The following is a 20043-nucleotide window of genomic DNA, read 5'->3' as shown; positions in this document are numbered from 1 at the left end:
GTTTTGCTGTTTTGTTTTACTTATTTGCTTGTTTCTATCCTGTATTATATTCTGTGAACCCTGAAATCCTATGATGAAGGGCAGTACAGTGGTACCTCTGGTTACGTACTTAATTCGTTCCGGAGGTCTGTTCTTAACCTGAAACTGTTCTTAACCTGAAGCACCACTTTAGCTAATGGGGCCTCCCACTGCTGCCGCGCCACCGGAGCACGTTTTCTGTTCTCATCCTGAAGCAAAGTTCTTAACCTGAAGCACCATTTCTGGGTTAGCGGAGTCTGTAACCTGAAGTGTATGTAACCTGAAGTGTATGTAACCCGAGGTACCACTGTACCGGGTATATAAATCTAATGAATACAATATTTTATATGGTGCACACAGCTCTTTGCTAAGCGGTGCTGTCAGCACCTGCTTCTGAAATCCCCCACTACACTGTGCCTCTCTCCTCCCATTGGCTGTTGCATCCAAGAATGAGAACCAATAGCTGGGATGCAAGGCCAGGTGTGTCCTGAATCTGGGAGGAAACTGAGAGCTACAGTGTAAGAACATAAGAACTCTGCTGCATCCTACCAGAGGCCCAGCTAGCTCAGCAGCCCATTTCCCACAGTTGCCAACTAGATGCCAAAGGGAAGCTCGCACGCAACATGAGCATAACAGCCCTTTCCCACTCCTGTTCCCCAGCAACTGAAGTTCAGAGCACTCTTCGAAAGTAGCCAGCTGCCAGACGCAGCTGTCAATCACTTGCGACCAAGTAAAGATGCTTGGGTGCGAGGATGGCGCCTGACATCTCCACCATCTGGAGGTGCATGTCTGGGGATCCTTGGACCTTGACTGTTTTCACACACTAATATCCCATCCTGCAGAATTCTATATTTTACCCGCAGAATCAGAATGAATTTCGGGAACCAAAATGCTTTTTCTGTGCAGCCTAAGCCAGGAATAGGAGCAGTCGCCATTAAGAAAAAGAATTAGGCATAGCCCAATATTTATGTGGACTGTCCCTGGATCAAGTGCCTTTTTTTCTTTTAAGTGGTCAGAGATCTTAACCCAGCTCAAGGTTAGCCAGATGTTAAACTGAGAATCAATCACAGCCAGTCCATCGTTTGAAAAATAAGACTTTAGAGCCGTCTTGCCCCCAAAGGGCGACTTTGGCGACTGTAACCTTGGTTTAATGAACCATTTGGTGCCTAGCTCATATATCCGAGCTTCTAACACTGGAGGTAGGATGCAGCCATGATGATGTGTAGCTGTTGCCAGGCTTCTCCATGAATTTCTCTAACCTGCTTTCAGAGCTGCCATGAGTTGGTGGGCATCACCAAACCCTGTGGGAACAGGTTCCAAGGTTTATCTGTGTGCCATGTCAGCGATGGGGAACCGGCAACCCTCCAGAAGTTGCTGGACTCCAACTCCCATCATCCCTGATGGTTGGACATCCTGGGTGGGCTGATGGGAATCGTAGTCTGACAGCCCCTGGAGGGCCCAGAGGTGTCCTACCCCAGCGCCATTATGGGAATAGGCACTTCTTGTTGTCTTGTCTGCATATTCTGCTATTTAGCTTTTTTGGGTGACCCTCAGTTCTAGTATCAGAAGAAGAAAGGGAGAAAAACTTCTCTATCCATTGCATTGTAGTCAGCCTGGCTAAGCTACGCCAGATCAACATTTTACTTAACTACCCCTGCTTCTCTTTCTTTCTGATGTCCCATTCCACTTTTATAGCTTTCCTTTCAGTTTCTGGCAATGGGCATTCAAGGCTGCACTTTCCTGCACATCCTCTTCCCCATCCTTCAGTGAAGGATGTCACAGAGCTGTAACTCTGAAAGGTATGGTCAGTGAAGTCCTATGGTGAGCCTGGTGGTCAACAAAAGAGGTTCAAAGACTCTCAAGGCAAATCTTTAAAAATGTAGTTTAAACACCGACGACTGGGAAGCACAGGCCTGCGAGCACTCCAGTTGGAGAACAGTCTTTACCAAAGGTGTCATGGGCTTTGAAGACGCTCAAACTCAGGATGAAACGGAGAAACGTGCTGAAAGGAAGGCACGCTTGATCAACTCCTGCCTGGAAACATATGTATCCACTGTGGAAGGATGTGTGGATCCAGAATTGGCCTCCACAGTCACTTACGGACTTATTGTTTAAACCGTGTTTATGGAAGACAATCTTACGCAGCTACAAGTGATCGTCAAAGAAGAAGAAGAAGGTACAGCAAGGTTGCCAGGGTGGCCAATAAGTGGAGCTCTCAGACTCCTGTACAGGCAAATGTAGTCTTACAGTTCCCAAGGGCAAATTGTGCTCCTTGTTTTAACCCAGGTGTAATCTGGTTAGGAAAAGTTGGGAGAAAGGAAGTGGCATGTGGTGGTGCTTTTAACACTCTTTTTATTTTTAAAAAAAAGCACAGAATGTGCAAAAGCTTCACGGAGGCAGTGAATGGATTGCAGAACAGATGTGGCGAGAACATAAAAGACCTAAGAATATCATTTTCCCATACTAGATCTGTGTCTGCATTTTTAGCAGAATGCCCACAGTGACTCTGGCTTTGTGATTTATGCTGCAGCATATTATAACGGTATATTTTTGGCTACCTCGACTACGTTTCGCGTCCACAGAGTTATTCACATTTTGTCCTTATAAGGAATAATGATTCGTAACAAGAGGAATTGGGAGCTATTTTATACTGGAACTTTTTTACATCTTCTTAGGAAAATCCTACTCTCTTCGGTATTTCCTAAGGATGTTACCACATCACTTTGCTTGTTATTTGGGTGGAAATGTATGTTGTTGTTTTTATTGCCATGTCGCTCTGAATTTCCCTGATCCTTATCTGTCCTGGACCAGGCCGCAGGGCAGGAGTTGTGCCTCCACAACTAGACTCTATCATAACTCAGATGGGGAACAGTAATTTGATACTAGAGAGATTCACCTCTGTTGACTGAGTGGTGGCAATTCTTAACAATGGTGGAAAGATGGGGGGGGGGACCTGGGACTCACTGTCCTCTGCTATTGTTTGCTTTGGGCTGCTCTCTCTCTCTCTCTTAGGTCTTGGAGGAGCAAAAGTTAAGTGAGGTCTTTCAGCCTTTCTTAGCTTCTTTTGTTAAATATTTGAAGCTACAATAGGGCTAGCTTTTACAACAGGGCTAGAAAATTGTGACTTGCATAATCCCTGACCAGGGCTGATGGGAACTGGAAGCCAATAACCTCTGGAAGGCACTAGGGCTGGGCCATGTATTGTCCGAAACCGGTTTGAAGTTCCTATCATGATGTCGCTTTCCTATTTTTTGACCTGGCAATATATCACAAATCATGGTGTGTGGGTGTGCTATGCAAAATCACAATGTGGGAAAAACCGTGAAGCCAACTGTCAGGGAACTGACATCGGAGCGAGAGGTGAAGGGGAGGCTCCCAGAGGATGTTGGCGAAAGACCCAGCAGCAGGGGGAGAAACAGCTCAGTAGAGGTGGAAGCCAATCAGCGCAACACCAGGGATAAAGGGGGGCAGACGGGGGAATTGCAGAGAGGGCTCCAGGACTCTTCACTGGACATCAGTGAGGAGAGCCCAGGTCCTCCGCTACCCACGCCTTCCCTGCGCAGAAGACTCCCGCGCAGTGAGAGGAGGAGGAGACTGGGTGTCAAACAACTTTTATGTTGGAAGAGGTTCAAGAAACGCCCACTGACGGATTCTGCCAGTGACTGAGGCAGCCACGATGAGAAGGGGCTGTGCAGTCAGAAAGGTTTAACGAGGCAAATTAACCGAGAAAGGCACCAGCTTACGCACGAGTAACTCACACCTATTACACCAACCAATGCTTTTCTTGATTTCTATAGTCCCTGTTAACTCTGCCAACTCCTCATGCAGGGGGCAGTGAATCGAAAGAGTAGGCACTGGCAAAAATTGCAATGCAGGGAAAACTGTGAAACCAATCAATGTCTCAGCGTAGCTCCATCTAGACATTGTGATCTATTGGTATATCACAGTGTTTAGCTGGTGGTATCTCACAGTGTTGAAAACCAGGTATCATCCTAGAAGGCACACAGGTTCCCCATTAGTGCCTTGCATTAATGCCTTCCTTTCTATATGTGTCTTTTTTGTGCTTAAAAGAAAACAATTCAAAATTCTGCTCCCACGTAAATCAATTCTGTGCCAGCAAATGCGCAGTTATGTTACTTGTAGACGTTATTATGCAAATGGTGTTGGAGCCGGGACTTTTGCTAAGTATCTCTGTGGAGCACTGAAACTCCACCCAACGACCATCTGGAATCCTCCAGTTGCTGGGATTAGCTAGGCATTGTTTAGATTCTTTCAAGTCTGTCTCTGCAGCCATTCGGCTCGAATCCTGCTATTTGAAAGTGAATGCTAAGCTTCTCAGGAACCTGAATGCTGTGCCTAGTACTTACATTCCATGCTTTTTCTGCACCTCTACAGAACCACAGGATATGCTCGGAACTGGAATGTGTGTTTGGCAGCTGCTTCTTATTTAGAAACATGCCAAAGCACTAGGCTGAAATACGTTCCTTGGTTCCTCACATCTCCTCTATTAATCTTTCTCTCCTGTGTGCTTTCGCTGAAATATATGCATATAAATCAGTTCAGGAAACATGCCTCTTCCTCTTCATGCTGTGCCTGTCATGGTGCTTTGCCTTAGATTTTTTTTTTGTACTGGGACATAAAGTCTCAACTCTACACCTCCAACTTAACTACTTTATCAGTAGGTTTCCAAGACTCTTCCTGAGTGTCAGCTGTGTTGTAAGTCAGCGTAGTGGCCAAGTAAATTATGGATAGCTTTTTCTTTTTTCTTTAAGTTCATAAAACTATAGATGGGAGAGTCAGGAAACTGGTTTCTCACTCCTGAAACCCGCTCCACTGCTGGCATGTAATATTTGGGCTTGCAATAGCACGGTCACATTGTGTTGTGCATTCCCCATGCTGTATATTTCTTTGGAAATTTGCTTTTCTTACAATTGAGCTTACAGACGTTTCAGAAACAAGACAGCTGGTACAAACCTACTGGCATGTGCTTCCTGCCAACGCTTCCTCATTTGCCTTCAGCCCATGTTTGGTACACCTGTCTCAGAGTGCAGAAGGAGCTGGATTTTAGTTCTGGAGCTTTCGGGGCGAATGCAGTCCAAACAAAGTATAGCACACCCTCAAGGGGCAAGGGGTGTGTGCAACTGGCTAATGGATGGACTTGGACTTACCCAAGTGACAGATCGCAGGTTGGACCAACACCAGGGTGTTTGCGTTGTTGTTTGTTGATGTTGAAAGAAAGGTTAAAGCCTTAAAATGTCTTATCCAAGGAGTTTCCTGAGCAGCAGCCATAAAGTAAGAAAATGTGGTGGTCAGGTAAAGTAGAATCAGAAACCTGAAGCCAAAGAACTGGCTAGGTTAGTTCGGAACAGGGTTTGCACTTCAGTGTTCAACTCCTTTCCTCTGCCTTTTGTCCCTCGTGGCCATTTAGGATTCCATGTCACAAAGCTGAAGTATCAATGTAAAAAGGTAAAGGGACCCCCCTGACCATTAGGTCCAGTCGTGACCAACTCTGGGGTTGCGGCGCTCATCTCGCTTTATTGGCCGGCGTTTGTCCACAGACAGCTTCCGGGTCATGTGGCCAGCATGACTATGCTGCTTCTGGCGAACCAGAGCAGCGCACGGAAACGCCGTTTACCTTCCCGTCAGAGGGGTACCTATTTATCTACTTTCACTTTGACATGCTTTCGAATTGCTGGGTGCCTCAACTGGCAGAGTTCTTGCTTCTGTGCAACTCTCCAAATGCGCAGGAGGCCTCCCAAGGTCTAGATCTGGTGTCTGTATGCCACTTGGGTTCCCACGTCTACATTTTTCAAATGTGTTCCTTACATAGTCTCTTTTTCCTGCTTTGCTCCACCTTTCATGCAGCTACCCTACCTGTGGGCATTCTGTGCTTTAGGTTCTTTCTCTCTGAGACCTGTCCCATCATTTTAGCTCTTTAGCTACCTTTCCCCCATTTCTTACTTCCATAGTGCCTGTGTGATTTTTTTTTTAATATTAATATAAATTCTCATTTTAAAAAACACATATAACAAAATTTTCCAATACGCATCACTTGGTCCGTTACCTTCTGTAGCAGACATAACAGTTTTAATCCCAAACTAACAAGTGGCCCTCCTCACAAAAGTTGGACTTCGAACATTTCCGATGTGCTTCCTTCCTTGGGTATTGGTGTGTCTGTGAAAAAATTGGTGTTAGAGGCTTCACTGCCACAAGCACAACGCAACACAGATGGAAGTCTGCCCATGTAACAAGTTGTGGTCTCTCAGGAGCTTTTGCCAGCTAGGCTGTACTTAGAAAACATTTCAATGCATTCCTTGTAAACATTTCTTTGCCAGGATTGAAAGGAAATACACCACCAGATACTGGAAAGAAGTGAAAGTCGGAGATTTCATCCAGCTGCGTTGTAATGAAATTATCCCTGCTGATATCTTGCTGCTTTCTTCGAGTGACCCCGACGGTCTGTGCCACATTGAAACCGCTAATCTGGATGGGGAGACCAACTTGAAGCAGAGACAAGTTGTAAGAGGATTTTTAGAGCTGGTAAGTTTACATATATTTTATATTGCTCTTTAACTGGTTTTGGTTGTGTTTTTTAAAAAAATGTTGTATTGCTGTTCTTTTTAAACTGTGCGCTGCTTGGAGATTTTTGACATACAGTGGTACCTCGGGTTACATACGCTTCAGGTTACAGACGTTTCAGGTTACAGACTCTGCTAAGCCAGAAATAGTACCTCGGGTTAAGAACTTTGCTTCAGGATGAGAACAGAAATCATGCTCCGGTGGCGCGGCGGCAGTGGGAGGCCCCATTGGCTAAAGTGGTGCTTCAGGGTTTAATAGACTATATGGGACTGGCTGAAATGACTGGCAGAATCCGAGACCAGGGGAAAGAGACGGCGGAAGAAGATTGGATGAAATTTAAAATTTATCTTAAGAAATATTGTAAAATTATTGAGTGCTAAAATGTTGTGGTTATAAAAAATAAGGGATTATGGCTGTAAAAGATTAAGTAAAAGAAAACAATAAGGAAAAATTAGATAAAATTAAGGGAGAGGATTTGCTGAAACAAATTTGGGAATTGGGATGCAGAAAGGGGAGGTACGGGGAAGTCGGTGAAATAAGGTTTAAGAAAAAAAAGGATTTGAAATTATACATGTTTGTTTTGTGTGTTTATGTTTGTAATGTTTTGTAATGTGTATTGTGTATGTTTTATAATTTGTGAAAATTTAATAAACATTTATTAAAAAAATAAAATAAAGTGGTGCTTCAGGTTAAGAACAGTTTCAGGTTAAGAACGGACCTCCGGAACGAATTAAGTTCTTAACCCGAGGTACCACTGTATTAAGTGGTGTAGAAACGCTTTTTAATGAAGAGAATGTTTCATTTCATTCAGTGCCTTAAAATAAATGCCGCTTGTCCATTGCCGGAAACCACACGAGGGGGAAGTGTCTTCTTGGGCTTGAATCCTGCCTTCCTGTGAGAACAGGAAGTTGGACTGGATAGGCCCTTGGCGCCATCCAGCAGGCTGTTCTTTCGTTCTTGCCTTCTCTGGGTCCAGTGTTACAGAGCAAGAACGACTTGTTCCAGCAAGCTTGATGTTCTAACTCCCATCAGCCCCAAACATAAGAGCTTGCTGGATCATGCCAATGACCCACCTGGTCCAACCCCCTGTCCCCACAGTACAGGCATAGGCAAACTCCGGCCCTCCAGACGTTTGGGACTACAATTCCCATCATCCCTAGCTAACAGGACCAGTGGTCCGGGATGATGGGAATTGTAGTCCCGAACACCTGGAGGGCTGGAGTTTGCCTATGCCTGCCATAGTAGCTAGCCAGATGCCCACAAGAAGCCAGAAAGCAAGACCTGAGCGCAACAGCACTCAGCCCACTAAAGAGCCACAGATTCCCCATCCTGGATTTAGACCATCCTGACATGCAGAAGAAGAAGAAAAAGAAGAGGAGGAGTTTGGATTTGATATCCCGCTTTATCACTACCCAAAGGAGTCTCAAAGCGGCTAACAATCTCCTTTTCCCTTCCTCCCCCGCAACAAACACTCTGTGAGGTGAGTGAGGCTGAGAGACTTCAGAGAAATGTGAGTAGCCCAAGGTCACCCAGCAGTTGCATGTGGAGGAGCGGAGACGCGAACCCGATTCACCAGATTACAAGTCCATTGCTCTTAACCACGCCACCCCGCTGGCTCTGCAGGGCAATACTATGCATGTCTATTCAGAAGTAAGTCTCATTGAGTGGCATGGGACTTCTAAGCTAGCGTGCATAGGTTGTCCTCATGTGCTGCCAAGGCAGCATGCACAAAACACACACACCCATGGCATTAACCTGGGCTTAAGGCTTTGAGAAATCTTGACAGTCCCTATAAACAACGCCTGAGAGTCTCGTCCAAGCATTAAAAACAACTCCACCTTGCTTTCATGGATTTATGCCCATTTCTTGTGACAAAGCCTCCAGGGTTCCTGTTTGTTTTGGTTGATAAAATATTCACTTTGTATGGATTGTGGGGCTCTGAGGTCTCCTGGAAGCAGGATTATGAAATCCCACCATCGAGCTACGTGGAGGCATGCAGACACTGCATATCTGTGGCCGTGTTCAGCTCTCTTTTTTGCGGATCAGGACCACAGCTCAAGAAAACAGAATTGCAGATTCAAAGAATTGTAAAGTTGGAAGGGAGCCAAGGGTCATCTAGTCCAACCCCCTGCAATGCAGGGATCTCAGCTAAAGCACCCATGACAGATGGCCATCCAACCTCTGCTTGAAGACCTCCAAGGAAGGAGTTGTCCACCACCTCTCGTGGCAGCCTGTTCCACTTTTACTGTCAGAACGTTTTTCTGTATGTTTAGTCGGAATTTCCTTTCTTGTATCTTGTCCCATTAGTCCGAGTCTTACCCTCCAGACTAGCATTCAAAACTCCCATTGTTCCAGGCGCATTTTGCGACAGGGAATTTCATCAGCGTGAGCAGTCTCTGAGCTCTGGGCGCAGTACAGCGCCTAAGATTTCAGATTAAAACTGCAGAGTGGAAGGAGGAGATTTTTCTGCCTCCCCACTTCTAGCTACTCTCTGAAGACTGGAGAAGAGAAGCTCTTAAGACTATTAGGAGGGTGAGCAGGAGAAGGACTAGACCATGTGAAAAATGAACATAATGTTTTAGATGCAGTTCATTCATTTTCAGCTTTGAATTCTTGTTATTAAAAAAAAAAGTGCCTAGGCATTCTGTTGTTGCGCCCATAACCTAGGATAAAGGTGTTCTTTAGCTCCTAGCTTCCATATCTCAGTTTTTAACAGTGCTCCAGAGCAGGAGAAAACAAGCTTATTCCTTCTTCCACATGACAGCCCGTTGAAGATGGCTATCATATCTCCTCTCAGTCTCCTCTTTTTCTTAACACGAGGTCAGAAGGTTTCCACGGGAGCACATTAGATCAGCAGCTGAATATTGGGAAAGGGCCGTTATGCTGCTTACATGGCCGCAGCTTGCTTTGGCGAACATCACAGACCCAGGAATGTTGTTTCACGAGGAAACAAAAGAATCTATTATACTGCGTCCTATAGCGGTCATGTTTGGTCACATGGCCTATCACAAGTCAAGGGGCAGCGTGGTTTTTAGAAGAACCCCCCATTTAAGATATCAGAGAGTTTGTCACAGGGCTGCTGCATGCATTACACTCAAAGGGCAACAGCTCAAGTGCTTAGAAAACTATTAAACTGTTAGCCCTTGTCTCTAATGTTTTCAAGAGAGAGATGACCCTTCAATCAGGTTAATAAGCACTTCTGAGAGTCACTGGAGCTTACAGGTCTGAGCAGGGAATGCAATATATATTTACGTATTTGGCCAAGCAGTTATAAATATTAAAACTTTCAGTTTTATCTAGAATTACATAAATGCAGTCGGATTGATTCGTAAGAACACAGCCAGCCAGAGGGTGCGTCTCTCTCTTCTCACCTTCCTGCTACTTGGAAGGCAGCAGACACCAATCACAATGACCCCTGGAGTTGTGAACGCTGTTCATTACATATTTCCAGGTCATATATTCTGAAACCACTATTGTGATGTGGACTTGAAACCGGTTTTGGATGAGGCATCGATACATTGCCCAGCTCTATTTCATATAATAGAAGGAGAAGAAATGGAGGCAGTGAGAGATTTTACTTTCTTGGGCTCCATGATCACTGCAGATGGTGACAGCAGCCACGAAATTAAAAGACGCCTGCTTCTTGGGAGAAAAGCAATGACAAACCTAGATAGCATCTTAAAAAGTAGAGACATCACCTTGCCAACAAAGGTCCGTATAGTTAAAGCTATGGTTTTCCCAGTAGTGATGTATGGAAGTGAGAGCTGGACCATAAAGAAGACTGATCGCCGAAGAATTGATGCTTTTGAATTATGGTGCTGGAGGAGACTCTTGAGAGTCCCATGGACTGCAAGAAGATCAAACCTATCCATTCTTAAGGAAATCAGCCCTGAGTGCTCACTGGAAGGACAGATCCTGAAGCTGAGACTCCAATATTTTGGTCACCTCATGAGAAGAGAAGACTCCCTGAAAAAGACCCTGATGTTGGGAAAGATGGAGGGCACAAGGAGAAGGGGATGACAGAGGACAAGATGGTTGGATAGTGTTCTCGAAGCTACCAGCATGAGTTTGACCAAACTACATGAGGCAGTGGAAGACAGGAGTGCCTGGCGTGCTCTGGTCCATGGGGTCACGAAGAGTCGGACACGACTAAACAACAAGGCAGTAAGTAGTTGGGCTGCCTCAACACTGTCGTTCTACCGAGTGTCAGCGTCACCCTTATTGCTAGTTTTGTCTTTTTCAGAATTGGCCTCCCTCTGGCTGAGGATTTCTCATACACCAAACCAATTTCACACATGCGCATACACACACAAGTGTGTGGAGCTTAAGGATTTACTAAAGCCCAAAATCTGAAGAAGTACATCACCTAATCAGCAGCGCCTTTACTGGCAGCCTGAGATTATGGTCTATCTTCTAAATAGATATTTATTGTTCCGCAAGCTTACATAGTCTAAACGCAATGAATAAATGCATTTAAAAAGAGAGAGAGAGATCCAGCAGAGAGTGTGAAGCGTTCCTGCAAATTGCCAGTGTCATAACATGTATAGAAAAGCTGAGTCTTGGGTAGAATGAGTGGTATTCAACAATTACTCAAAAGACCCACTGACATTAATGAACATGCCTGGGTTAGGCCTTTGGCTGATTAATATTCTGCAGCCTTTTCAATGTGTCTGTGGGGTACGGGTGTGTTGTCATTGTTTTGCTGTTTTGTTTTAATTGCTTACTTGTTTCTATACTGTGTTTTATTCTGTGAACCACCCAGAGGTCTTAAGATGAAGGGTGTTAAAACACATAATAAAAATATTAATAGGCCTTCTTTGAGTAAAACATAGCTAAACACCGTGCAGCGCCTGTTATTTATTACAGAAGGAAAGGGTGCAGTTGTAAAGACAGTCCCCTGTAATGTAGCCTTTGCCATTATACTGGACCACAGGTGCTTCTGGACTACAACTCCCATCACCCCTGACTATTGGCCGTGCTGGCTGGGGTTGATGGGAATTGTAGTCCAAAACATCTGGAAGGCACTAGACTGGCAAAAGCTGCTGTCATGCATGAGGGGTTTCATTAGGTGCTTGTGTAGGGATTATTTATTTTTTTGCAGAGTGTGTTGCTGTCTTCTTTGTCTTTACAAGTTCGCATGCTTATCTCCAGGAGCTGGCATAGCGTAGGAACTGAAAGCTACGCTCTGAAGTATACTCACTTGGAAATGAGTCCCACTGGAATCAGTGGAAACTACTTAGGAGTAAATATCATTAGGGTTGTGCTACAAGGTGGAATCCATGATCCAAGAAATCCTTGGGCTTGGGTATATATAGATATGGGACGCGGGTGGCGCTGTGGGTTAAACCACAGAGCCTAGGACTTGCCGATCAGAAGGTGGGTGGTTCAAATCCCCGCGACGGGGTGAGCTCCCGTTGCTCAGTCCCTGCTCCTGCCAACCTAGCAGTTCGAAAGCACGTCAAAGTGCAAGTAGATAAATAGGTACTGCTTCGGCAGGAAGGTAAATGGCGTTTCCGTGGGCTGCTCTGGTTCGCCAGAAGCGGCTTAGTCATGCTGGCCACATGACCCGGAAGTTCTACGCCGGCTCTGTCGGCCAATAAAGCGAGATGAGCGTCGCAATCCCAGAGTCGATCACGACCGGACCTAATGGTCAGGGGTCCCTTTACCTTTACCTTACAATAAAAGTAGTAACTATAACCAATATAAATGCATGCAGAAATAGAAAAATTAAAATGAAGATACAATGGGGAGGGAAACCTAAAACCTAAGTCTTTGGTTCAGATCTCTTTGGAGGCATGAACTTAGGCAAGCAGCCCTTTCTTCTTGTGTCTCCTGTTTGTAATATAAAAAAATTGTAATACTGACTTGAGTTAAAAGGCTGTTGTTAGGATTACTGAGATTATTCAAGTTCAGTGTTTTGAACATTCAAAATGTGCTTTATGGGTTGGATCCAGACTTCAGTCCTGCCAGTAGGAGCATCTCCCCACACTGTTGAGTATTATGAGGTGTTGGAGGTAGAACTGTGGGTGACTCTGTGGTCTAAACAACTGAGCCTATTGAGCTTGCCGATCAGAAGGTTGGTGGTTCGAATCCCCATGATGGGGTGAGCTCCCGTTGCTGTGCCCCAACTCCTGCTAGCCTAGCAGTTCAAAAGCACACCAGTGCAAGTAGATAAATAGGTACTACTGCAGCGGGAAGATAAACAGTGTTTCTGTGCACGCTGGTTTCCATCACGGTGTCCCATTGCACCAGAAGCGGTTTAGTCATGACCCAGAAAGCTGTCTGTGGACAAACACCAGCTCCCTTGGCCTGAAGTGAGATGAGCGCTTAACCGTCCAGGCATCCTTTACCTTTACCTGCAGGAGGAGGGGGAAATTGGCAAAAGTCACATTCCCCCTTCCACAGTGGGATCCCTCCCCTGGATTTGCCTTTTGCAAATGGAAGGGGCCTGTCAATAGAAGAGGATGTCTGGATCCGACGCATCAAATTAAAACATCATAACCAGTGCTTTTTTTTAGAGGGTAATCAAGGGTACACAGTACCAGCAACTCTTTCCGATGTTGTTAAAAAATGTGACACTGACTGTAAAAACTTCATGGTGAAGCACCAATCATAACCCTGCTTGTGTGTGAATGCTTTTGTCGTGTACCCTGCTGAATGGTAAGCCACAGTCTGGTCACACTGTGAAACCCAGCATACAGCCAATCATAATCATCATTCACAAAAACCAAATCAAGATGATGGGCCAATAATCAACCCAGTTTAAAAACCAGTCCCCAAGAGCTCAGGTCGGATGGCTTTGTTTGTTGTGAAGCAAATGTTGTGTTTTAATGAAAAATTCCTCATTTTTCTGCAAGGGCTGGTGAGTACAGAGAAGCCGTAATAGTTCCTCACAGAGAGGAAAACTACAGTGGCGTGAGGAAAAACAGTTTTCCTTCAGTAATGCGTATCCATGCTTGTTTCTGGCCTGCCTTGATTTTATCGATTCATTTGTGGAATCCTGCGGATGTGATTGTTACAGTGCGCTGCTGGGATGCTAATAAATATAGTTTCTCCGTCAGAAACAGATCTAATCTTTTTCCTAGCGAAGTTTTCTGCCTGTAATTACATGTCCCTTGTTGATACTCAACCAATGAAAGTAGTCACTGATGCCAGGCACAGTTCTAATTTCATAAACTGTACTGCCAGTTCTCCAACCTCTCAGAAAATTCCATTTGAATATATAAATATTGTGTACAATTTTGCCTGCCTGGTAGGTTTGCAAATAAGAGACCACTCAAGGAAATTGGGGGAGGGGAGAGATATTATGTGCATAATTGCAGTTTAAAGATCTGATGTTCTGGAGTCCAGTCAATTTTTGAAGTGCTGTTGCTGGGGAGCTGAGTTTACAGCTCTTTTTCCTTACCTCGCCAAGAATATTTTTTTTTGGGGGGGGGGGGAAGGAGTCGAAGTTCCAACAAAACAAAACAAAAAGAACCATAGTTAACAAGTAGCCTTTATTTCAAGTTAGTTATGTAAGGAAATATTTAGAAATGGTTTAATTTAGCATGAACAAAATCAGCTCTATTTTGAAACTTTTTTTAAAAAAAAAAAGATTAAGAATATGAGGAGACATCCACAAGGAAAAAAACCTAATAAAATACAGTGGTGCCTCGGGTTACATACGCTTCAGGTGACAGACTCCGCTAACCCAGAAATAGTGCTTCAGGTTAAGAACTTTGCTTCAGGATGAGAACAGAAATTGTGCTCCGGTGGCGCGGCAGCAGTGGGAGGCCCCATTAGCTAAAGTGGTGCTTCAGGTTAAGAACAGTTTCAGGTTAGGAACGGACCTCCGGAACAAATTAAGTACTTAACCCCAGGTACCACTGTAGCCCCAGGATTTAGGGCCCGTTTGCAAATACAGTTGGCATATACTGAACCTGCATCACCTACACCGAACTTTAGGCAATTATTATTATTATTATTATTATTATTATTATTATTATTATTATTATTCATTAATTCATTAATTCATTCCCCTCCCATCTGGCTGGGTTTCCCTAGCCACTCTGGGCTGCTTCCAGCAAAATATTAATATGGGGTGTGGGGAGCATTTGTTTGAAAGCACTGTTGTGGGGAAATCAGCTTTCCTAACAATGTAGCATATGTCGAGATGGGGGGACAGGGGACCTCAAACTGTGAAGTGGCCTGCAAGTATAGCCATTTGCAGACTATTACTAGAGGGTTCCAAAACTGAGAGAGAAAGCATTGGATCCAAAGGGGTTCGCTGAAGAGACACAGGCAAGGGAGATGCTCTTTAAGAACCTTGTTCTGTGGAAGCACTGAACTGCACCACTGCACCTGCAGCCAGTTTTCACTCAAATAAATACACACACACACACACACATATATATATATGAGAGAAATGAGGGAGGTAAAGAGGACAGAGATGAATAACTAAACTTACTAAAGCTTGTTTCTATATTTTACTTATTTAATTACCCCATTCGTACCCCATTTTCCCTTCAAGAAGCTTGAGATAATGTAGGTGTTTCTCTCCGCCCTCATTTTAATCTCACAACAACCCTGTGAGGTAGGTTAGGCTAAGAGATAGTGACTGCTAAGTGCAGTACAGGGGTGCCAACTTGAATAAAATAATGGGGGGCAGATAAGCCCCGCCTTGCATAATTGATCACATGACGCAGTGCATGCACACCATTTGAATGGCAATACCCACCAACTTGGGGGGGGCCCTCAAATATTTCATTGGTGGGTCCCAAAAACCCCTTGGCCCCTAGGAGTTGGCGCCTATGGTGCAGCGTTTCCTAAACTTGGGCTTCCAGCTGTTTTTGGACTACAACTCCCATCATCCCTAGCTAGCAGGACCTATGGTCAGGAGAGTGATGGAAATTGTAGTTTCAACATAGCTGGAGACCTAAGTTTGGGAAACACTGACCTAGTGGATGGCGATCAAAACTCAAGCTTCCTAGTTCATCACTCTAACCCAGTTGTGAAAGACCTGTGGCCCTCCAGATGTGTTAATAGTCCAACAACATCTGAAAGACCACAGGTTTCCTGTGCCTGCTCTAGCCATTTCACCAAACCGCTTTGATTTTAGAAATTTATTAACAGGAGTATGTTCTTAGAAGAAGCTCATTACTAGGCTGCTAGAGCCATGATCTTCAAGAGATGAGCGTTCCTTAATTAAACAATTGGTTTTATTATAATCTGCTCAATATTATATGTGTGGAAATTATTCCTTTTCAGGAACTGCATCTTCAGAGACCGACTCCGGTCTGACTCAGACAGTTACAGCCCACGGGGTGTTCTCCCTGCGAAGGGAAAGTCTTAAGCACTGATGTTAGGCTGTGGAAATAAGTGAAATGAACAGTTGAATGTTCAGGGAACATGAGAACGAATTCTAATGAATAGCAGAAATTTGAAGAATGCAGACGGGATATTTATAGAATAGAACAAGTTCAAAGACACTAATTTGGACCAGGTAGACTGTCAAGGAGTTATATGAGCGGAACCAAAATACAATAGTGTTCAATGTGACTTTTGCCTGAGTGGAGGGGCTTCGGTGAGATCAGAATGTTGCTTTGTTCGAGACCCTTCACATATTACTCACAATGAAGGGGATATGCTAGAGAGCAGGAGTGTGGTGGAGTCTCCTTCTTTGGAGGTCTTTAAGCAGAGGCTTGACAACCATATGTCAGGAGTGCTCTGATGGTGTTTCCTGCTTGGCAGGGGGTTGGACTCGATGGCCCTTGTGGTCTCTTCCACATATGTATGTGAGCAGGGCTGTGCTCCTGGCCCCATCTTCGAGTGCCCGTGGGTCGTGGTGGTTGTCTGCAAGGAAGAACCGAAGCACAAGCAACTGCCTAGGCCTAGGCTTCTATGCAACCTTATTCTGAAGCTGATGCTGTTAGGCAGCTAAAGGTAAAGGGACCCCTGACCATTAGGTCCAGTTGTGGCCGATTCTAGGGTTGCGGCGCTCATCTCGCTATATTGGCCAAGGGAGCCGGCGTACAGCTTCTGGGTCATGTGGCCAGCATGACTAAGCCACTTTTGGCGAACCAGAGCAGTGCACGGAAACGCTGTTTACCTTCCCGCCAGAGCAGTACCTATTTATCTACTTGCGCTTTAACGTGCTTTCAAACTGCTAGGTTGGCAGGAGCAGGGACTGAGCAACGGGAGCTCACCCTGTCGGTTAGGCAGTTAGATGTCCACAATTTTGATGTCCGTGTTGAAGCGAAAGTGATGCGGCTTGTGTGGAGCCAAACCTGAGCATGATTGCACACCTGGCAGTGGCACCTAGGGACTCCGCAGGCAGAGGGGTCTGGTGGCATGCAACCCCCCTCAATTTTGTATCACTGGATCAAGTTGAGTGAATTAACAAACCGTTTTAGTTTAAGTGAATAAGCACTTAATTGCTACTGTTCTCAATTCTGTTCTAATATCTGATATTGCGGGTCATGCAAACTGCTGTTCCAAATAATGTTTTTTATAGGGTAGGGGGCTCTGGGGTTGAGTTTATAGAACCAAGGGAGCAGTGGTCTGAAGGAGCTAGAACAATGTACACATTTTGCTCCCATTAGCCGGCTGTGGAGAGACAGAACTGGCACAAATTCAAACATATTTTCCCCACAGAAGCCTCTCCTAAATCAAATTTGTCCAAATATACACTTAGAGCTTGCCACTAGCTTGAAAAACTCTGCTGTGGGTCACCGGCAGGCCCTCCAACAGCCTTCAGAGAGAGGCCACACGTTCTTGAACACTGTCAGCTCTTTAAATCCCAGTGAAGTCAGTGGGGTTTCAGCTGCACAGCATTGCCACAATCAGTTGGGTGTGTGTATGTGTATTTAAGAAAATATTGTGATATCTTTATTTTTATATACTGCAGAGAACTAGGGATGTAAATATTTTCCACCGGTATAGGTTAAAGTTTTCAAAACACTATAAATCATTCTTATGAAACCTGACTGGAGCAAGCAGGGAATAGATCAGCCCTGCCGCTCTTCCTGGCGTGGCTGACAAAATATTTCCAGCTCGCATAAAACATTCCATAAGCAATTACTGAGGGTGTGGCGGCCAGGCCAGCTGCCCTGTAATACTGAAAACACATGGGTCCATCTTTCGCGGGCTTAGGCAGAGAGAGCTGGAAACCTTTGCTGAGACTTGAATACAAGAGGAGCTGGATAATGTTTAGCGCAGGGGTGGCCAACAGGGTGCCCTCCCCTCCAGCTTGCATGGCCAAGAGCAGAGGGCAAATGGGAATTGCAACCCAACATCTATATAGGGCACTTGCTGCAGAAGAGAGGTTGCAGGAGTTATGCACAACTTTCTGTATGACTTGCTGCCCTAAGGATTCGGCAGCCTGCTGTAAATACAGTCGTACTTTGGGAGTTGAACGGAATCCCTTCTGGAAGTCCGTTTGACTTCCAAAACGTTCAGAAACCAAAGCGCAGCTTCCGGTTGACTGCAGGAAGCTCCTGCAGTCAATCGGAAGCCACAGAAGCCCTGTTGGACATTCAGCTTCCAAAAAGAGTCCGCAAACTGGAACACTCCGAGTTTCCAGCGTTTGGGAACCAAAACGTTCAAGAACTAAGCTGTTCGAAAACCAAGGTACTACTGTACTGTAGTACAAATTGGGGTGGAGTGTTACTGGCAAGCAAGGCAAAGCCAAGTGGTTTTCTTTCCTCCTCCCCCTTCCCATATTTTTTTTATTGATTTTCAAACAATTTCACAAATTCCTTTCCATTTCAGTACAATATTCCCTTAACATTTTGACTTCCCATCCTTACTTCCATGATGTTTCTGTTCAAATCGTTCACCTACTGCCATAAATGCAGTCTTTTTTTCCAATGACATAGGGGTCAGCAAACTTTTTCAGCAGGGGGCCAGTCCACTGTCCCTCAGACCTTGTGGGGAGCCGGACTATATTTTTTTTGGGGGGGGAATGAACGAATTCCTATGCCCCACAAATAACCCAGAGATGCATTTTAAATAAATAGGCACGTTCTACGCATGTAAAAACACACTAATTCCTGGACGGTCCACAGGCCAGATTTAGAAGGTGATTGGGCCACATCTGGCCCCCAGGCCTTAGTTTACCTACCCATGATATATATCCCACATTACATTCCTTTACCGTTCTCATTCCTTTCCTTATTTTTCAAGTCCTGCTTGCGATTTCATTCGACTGTAATCTTTTCTCACATAATCTGAAAAGGGTCTCCACTCTTCCACAAACATTTCTTCTTTTTTGGTCTCTCGTTTTCGCTGTCAATTGCACATAGTCCAATAATTTCAAAGTCTGTTCCTCTTTTGTTGGAACTTCTTTTTTCCCATTTATGTGTATACAGAATTCTGGCTGCGGTCGTAGCGCGCGTAAACAATTTAACCAACAAGAAGTTGTAGTACGTTGGGTGGAGACTTGTAGCGGTCAGGAGCCCCCAGAAGGGGGTTCCATGTATAAGATTATGCAGAGACAGAGTCTTGGTCTATTTCATCTTGCCTGTTAAGAATGAAGGCACAAGGTGCTTACACTGACAAGGGGGTAAATGAGGATTTGAAGTTAGTGGTGGTCATATGTAAAATCTGTCCACCCCATCCCACTTTCATGCTAATGCTGAAGATCTGATTGGTGAACTTCATTCAATTCTCTGTGTGTGGCAACTTTGCAAATTCTGTTTGTGACTAAGGATGGAAAGAGATGTCGATTTCATTTCTCATAGTATCTCAATTTTCCCCGTTATAAATTCAGCTCTCTACATTTTGCAGCAGTATTTGGATTTTAAAAAGAAATCCGTACGAAAATTTGTAAGCATTATAGTGACAATTTTTCCTAACAAACATATTTTCATGTGCGGTTGCAACTAATGGAATGTGTGCAACATGGGAGGGGCTTTTCTAGGAAAAGTTTCCTTGCTACTTTGTTGGATGTTGTTTACATAATCTTGTTATATTTATAGATCTGAAATGTTGTTTTTTGTATGTTATTATATTTGCTGTTTTGTTTTCCGTGTTATTAGGAAATTCTTTTCGCACTGTTTGGTTTTGAAATGCCTTGTTTTCTTTGTTGTAAGCTGCTTTGAGCATTTGTTTGTGTGTGGGAAAGCGACATACACATAAAATGAATGAATGTACAATTTTTACAAGCAGTTTCCCGTAATATAATGCATGTTTGTAGATTATTTTCACTGGCATCTTCATTTTTATGTGTTTTTATTCCATTTTCTTTATTTATTTATAAGCATTTTTGTAAACGTTAATTGGAGAATTGCAGCATTTGGATATGTGCAAATTTTGAAGGATAGCTGTGTTTCGGTTTTCATGTTTTGGAATGTGCACATTTGAGAGATTTAAATACGTACGGAATCAAATTTATGCTCCATCCCTTGTTATGACTGTATGAAAACTAATGAGCTAGTAGATTCAAGAACATCATTTCATGGTTACACA

The 20043-nt window shown here is 44.3% G+C and overlaps 1 protein-coding gene across 3 annotated transcripts in view; it reads left to right on the top strand.

Annotated features, from left to right (window-relative positions):
* ATP10A (ATPase phospholipid transporting 10A (putative)) overlaps positions 1 to 20043 on the top strand; it is a 148088-nt gene that overhangs the window by 66469 nt on the left and 61576 nt on the right. For all 3 annotated transcript variants that reach the window (XM_081197537.1, XM_081197536.1, XM_081197535.1), the window contains exon 3: positions 6354 to 6558. In XM_081197537.1, coding sequence (XP_081053663.1) covers positions 6354 to 6558 — 205 coding nt within the window. The remainder of the gene's footprint in view (positions 1 to 6353; positions 6559 to 20043) is intronic.

Source organism: Podarcis bocagei (genome assembly GCF_964188305.1).
Source record: "Podarcis bocagei genome assembly, chromosome: 6".
In the NCBI taxonomy this organism is placed as follows: Eukaryota; Metazoa; Chordata; class Lepidosauria; order Squamata; family Lacertidae; genus Podarcis; species Podarcis bocagei.
Note: the sequence above shows the minus strand (reverse complement) of the source record. Positions and strands in the feature narration are given on the sequence as shown.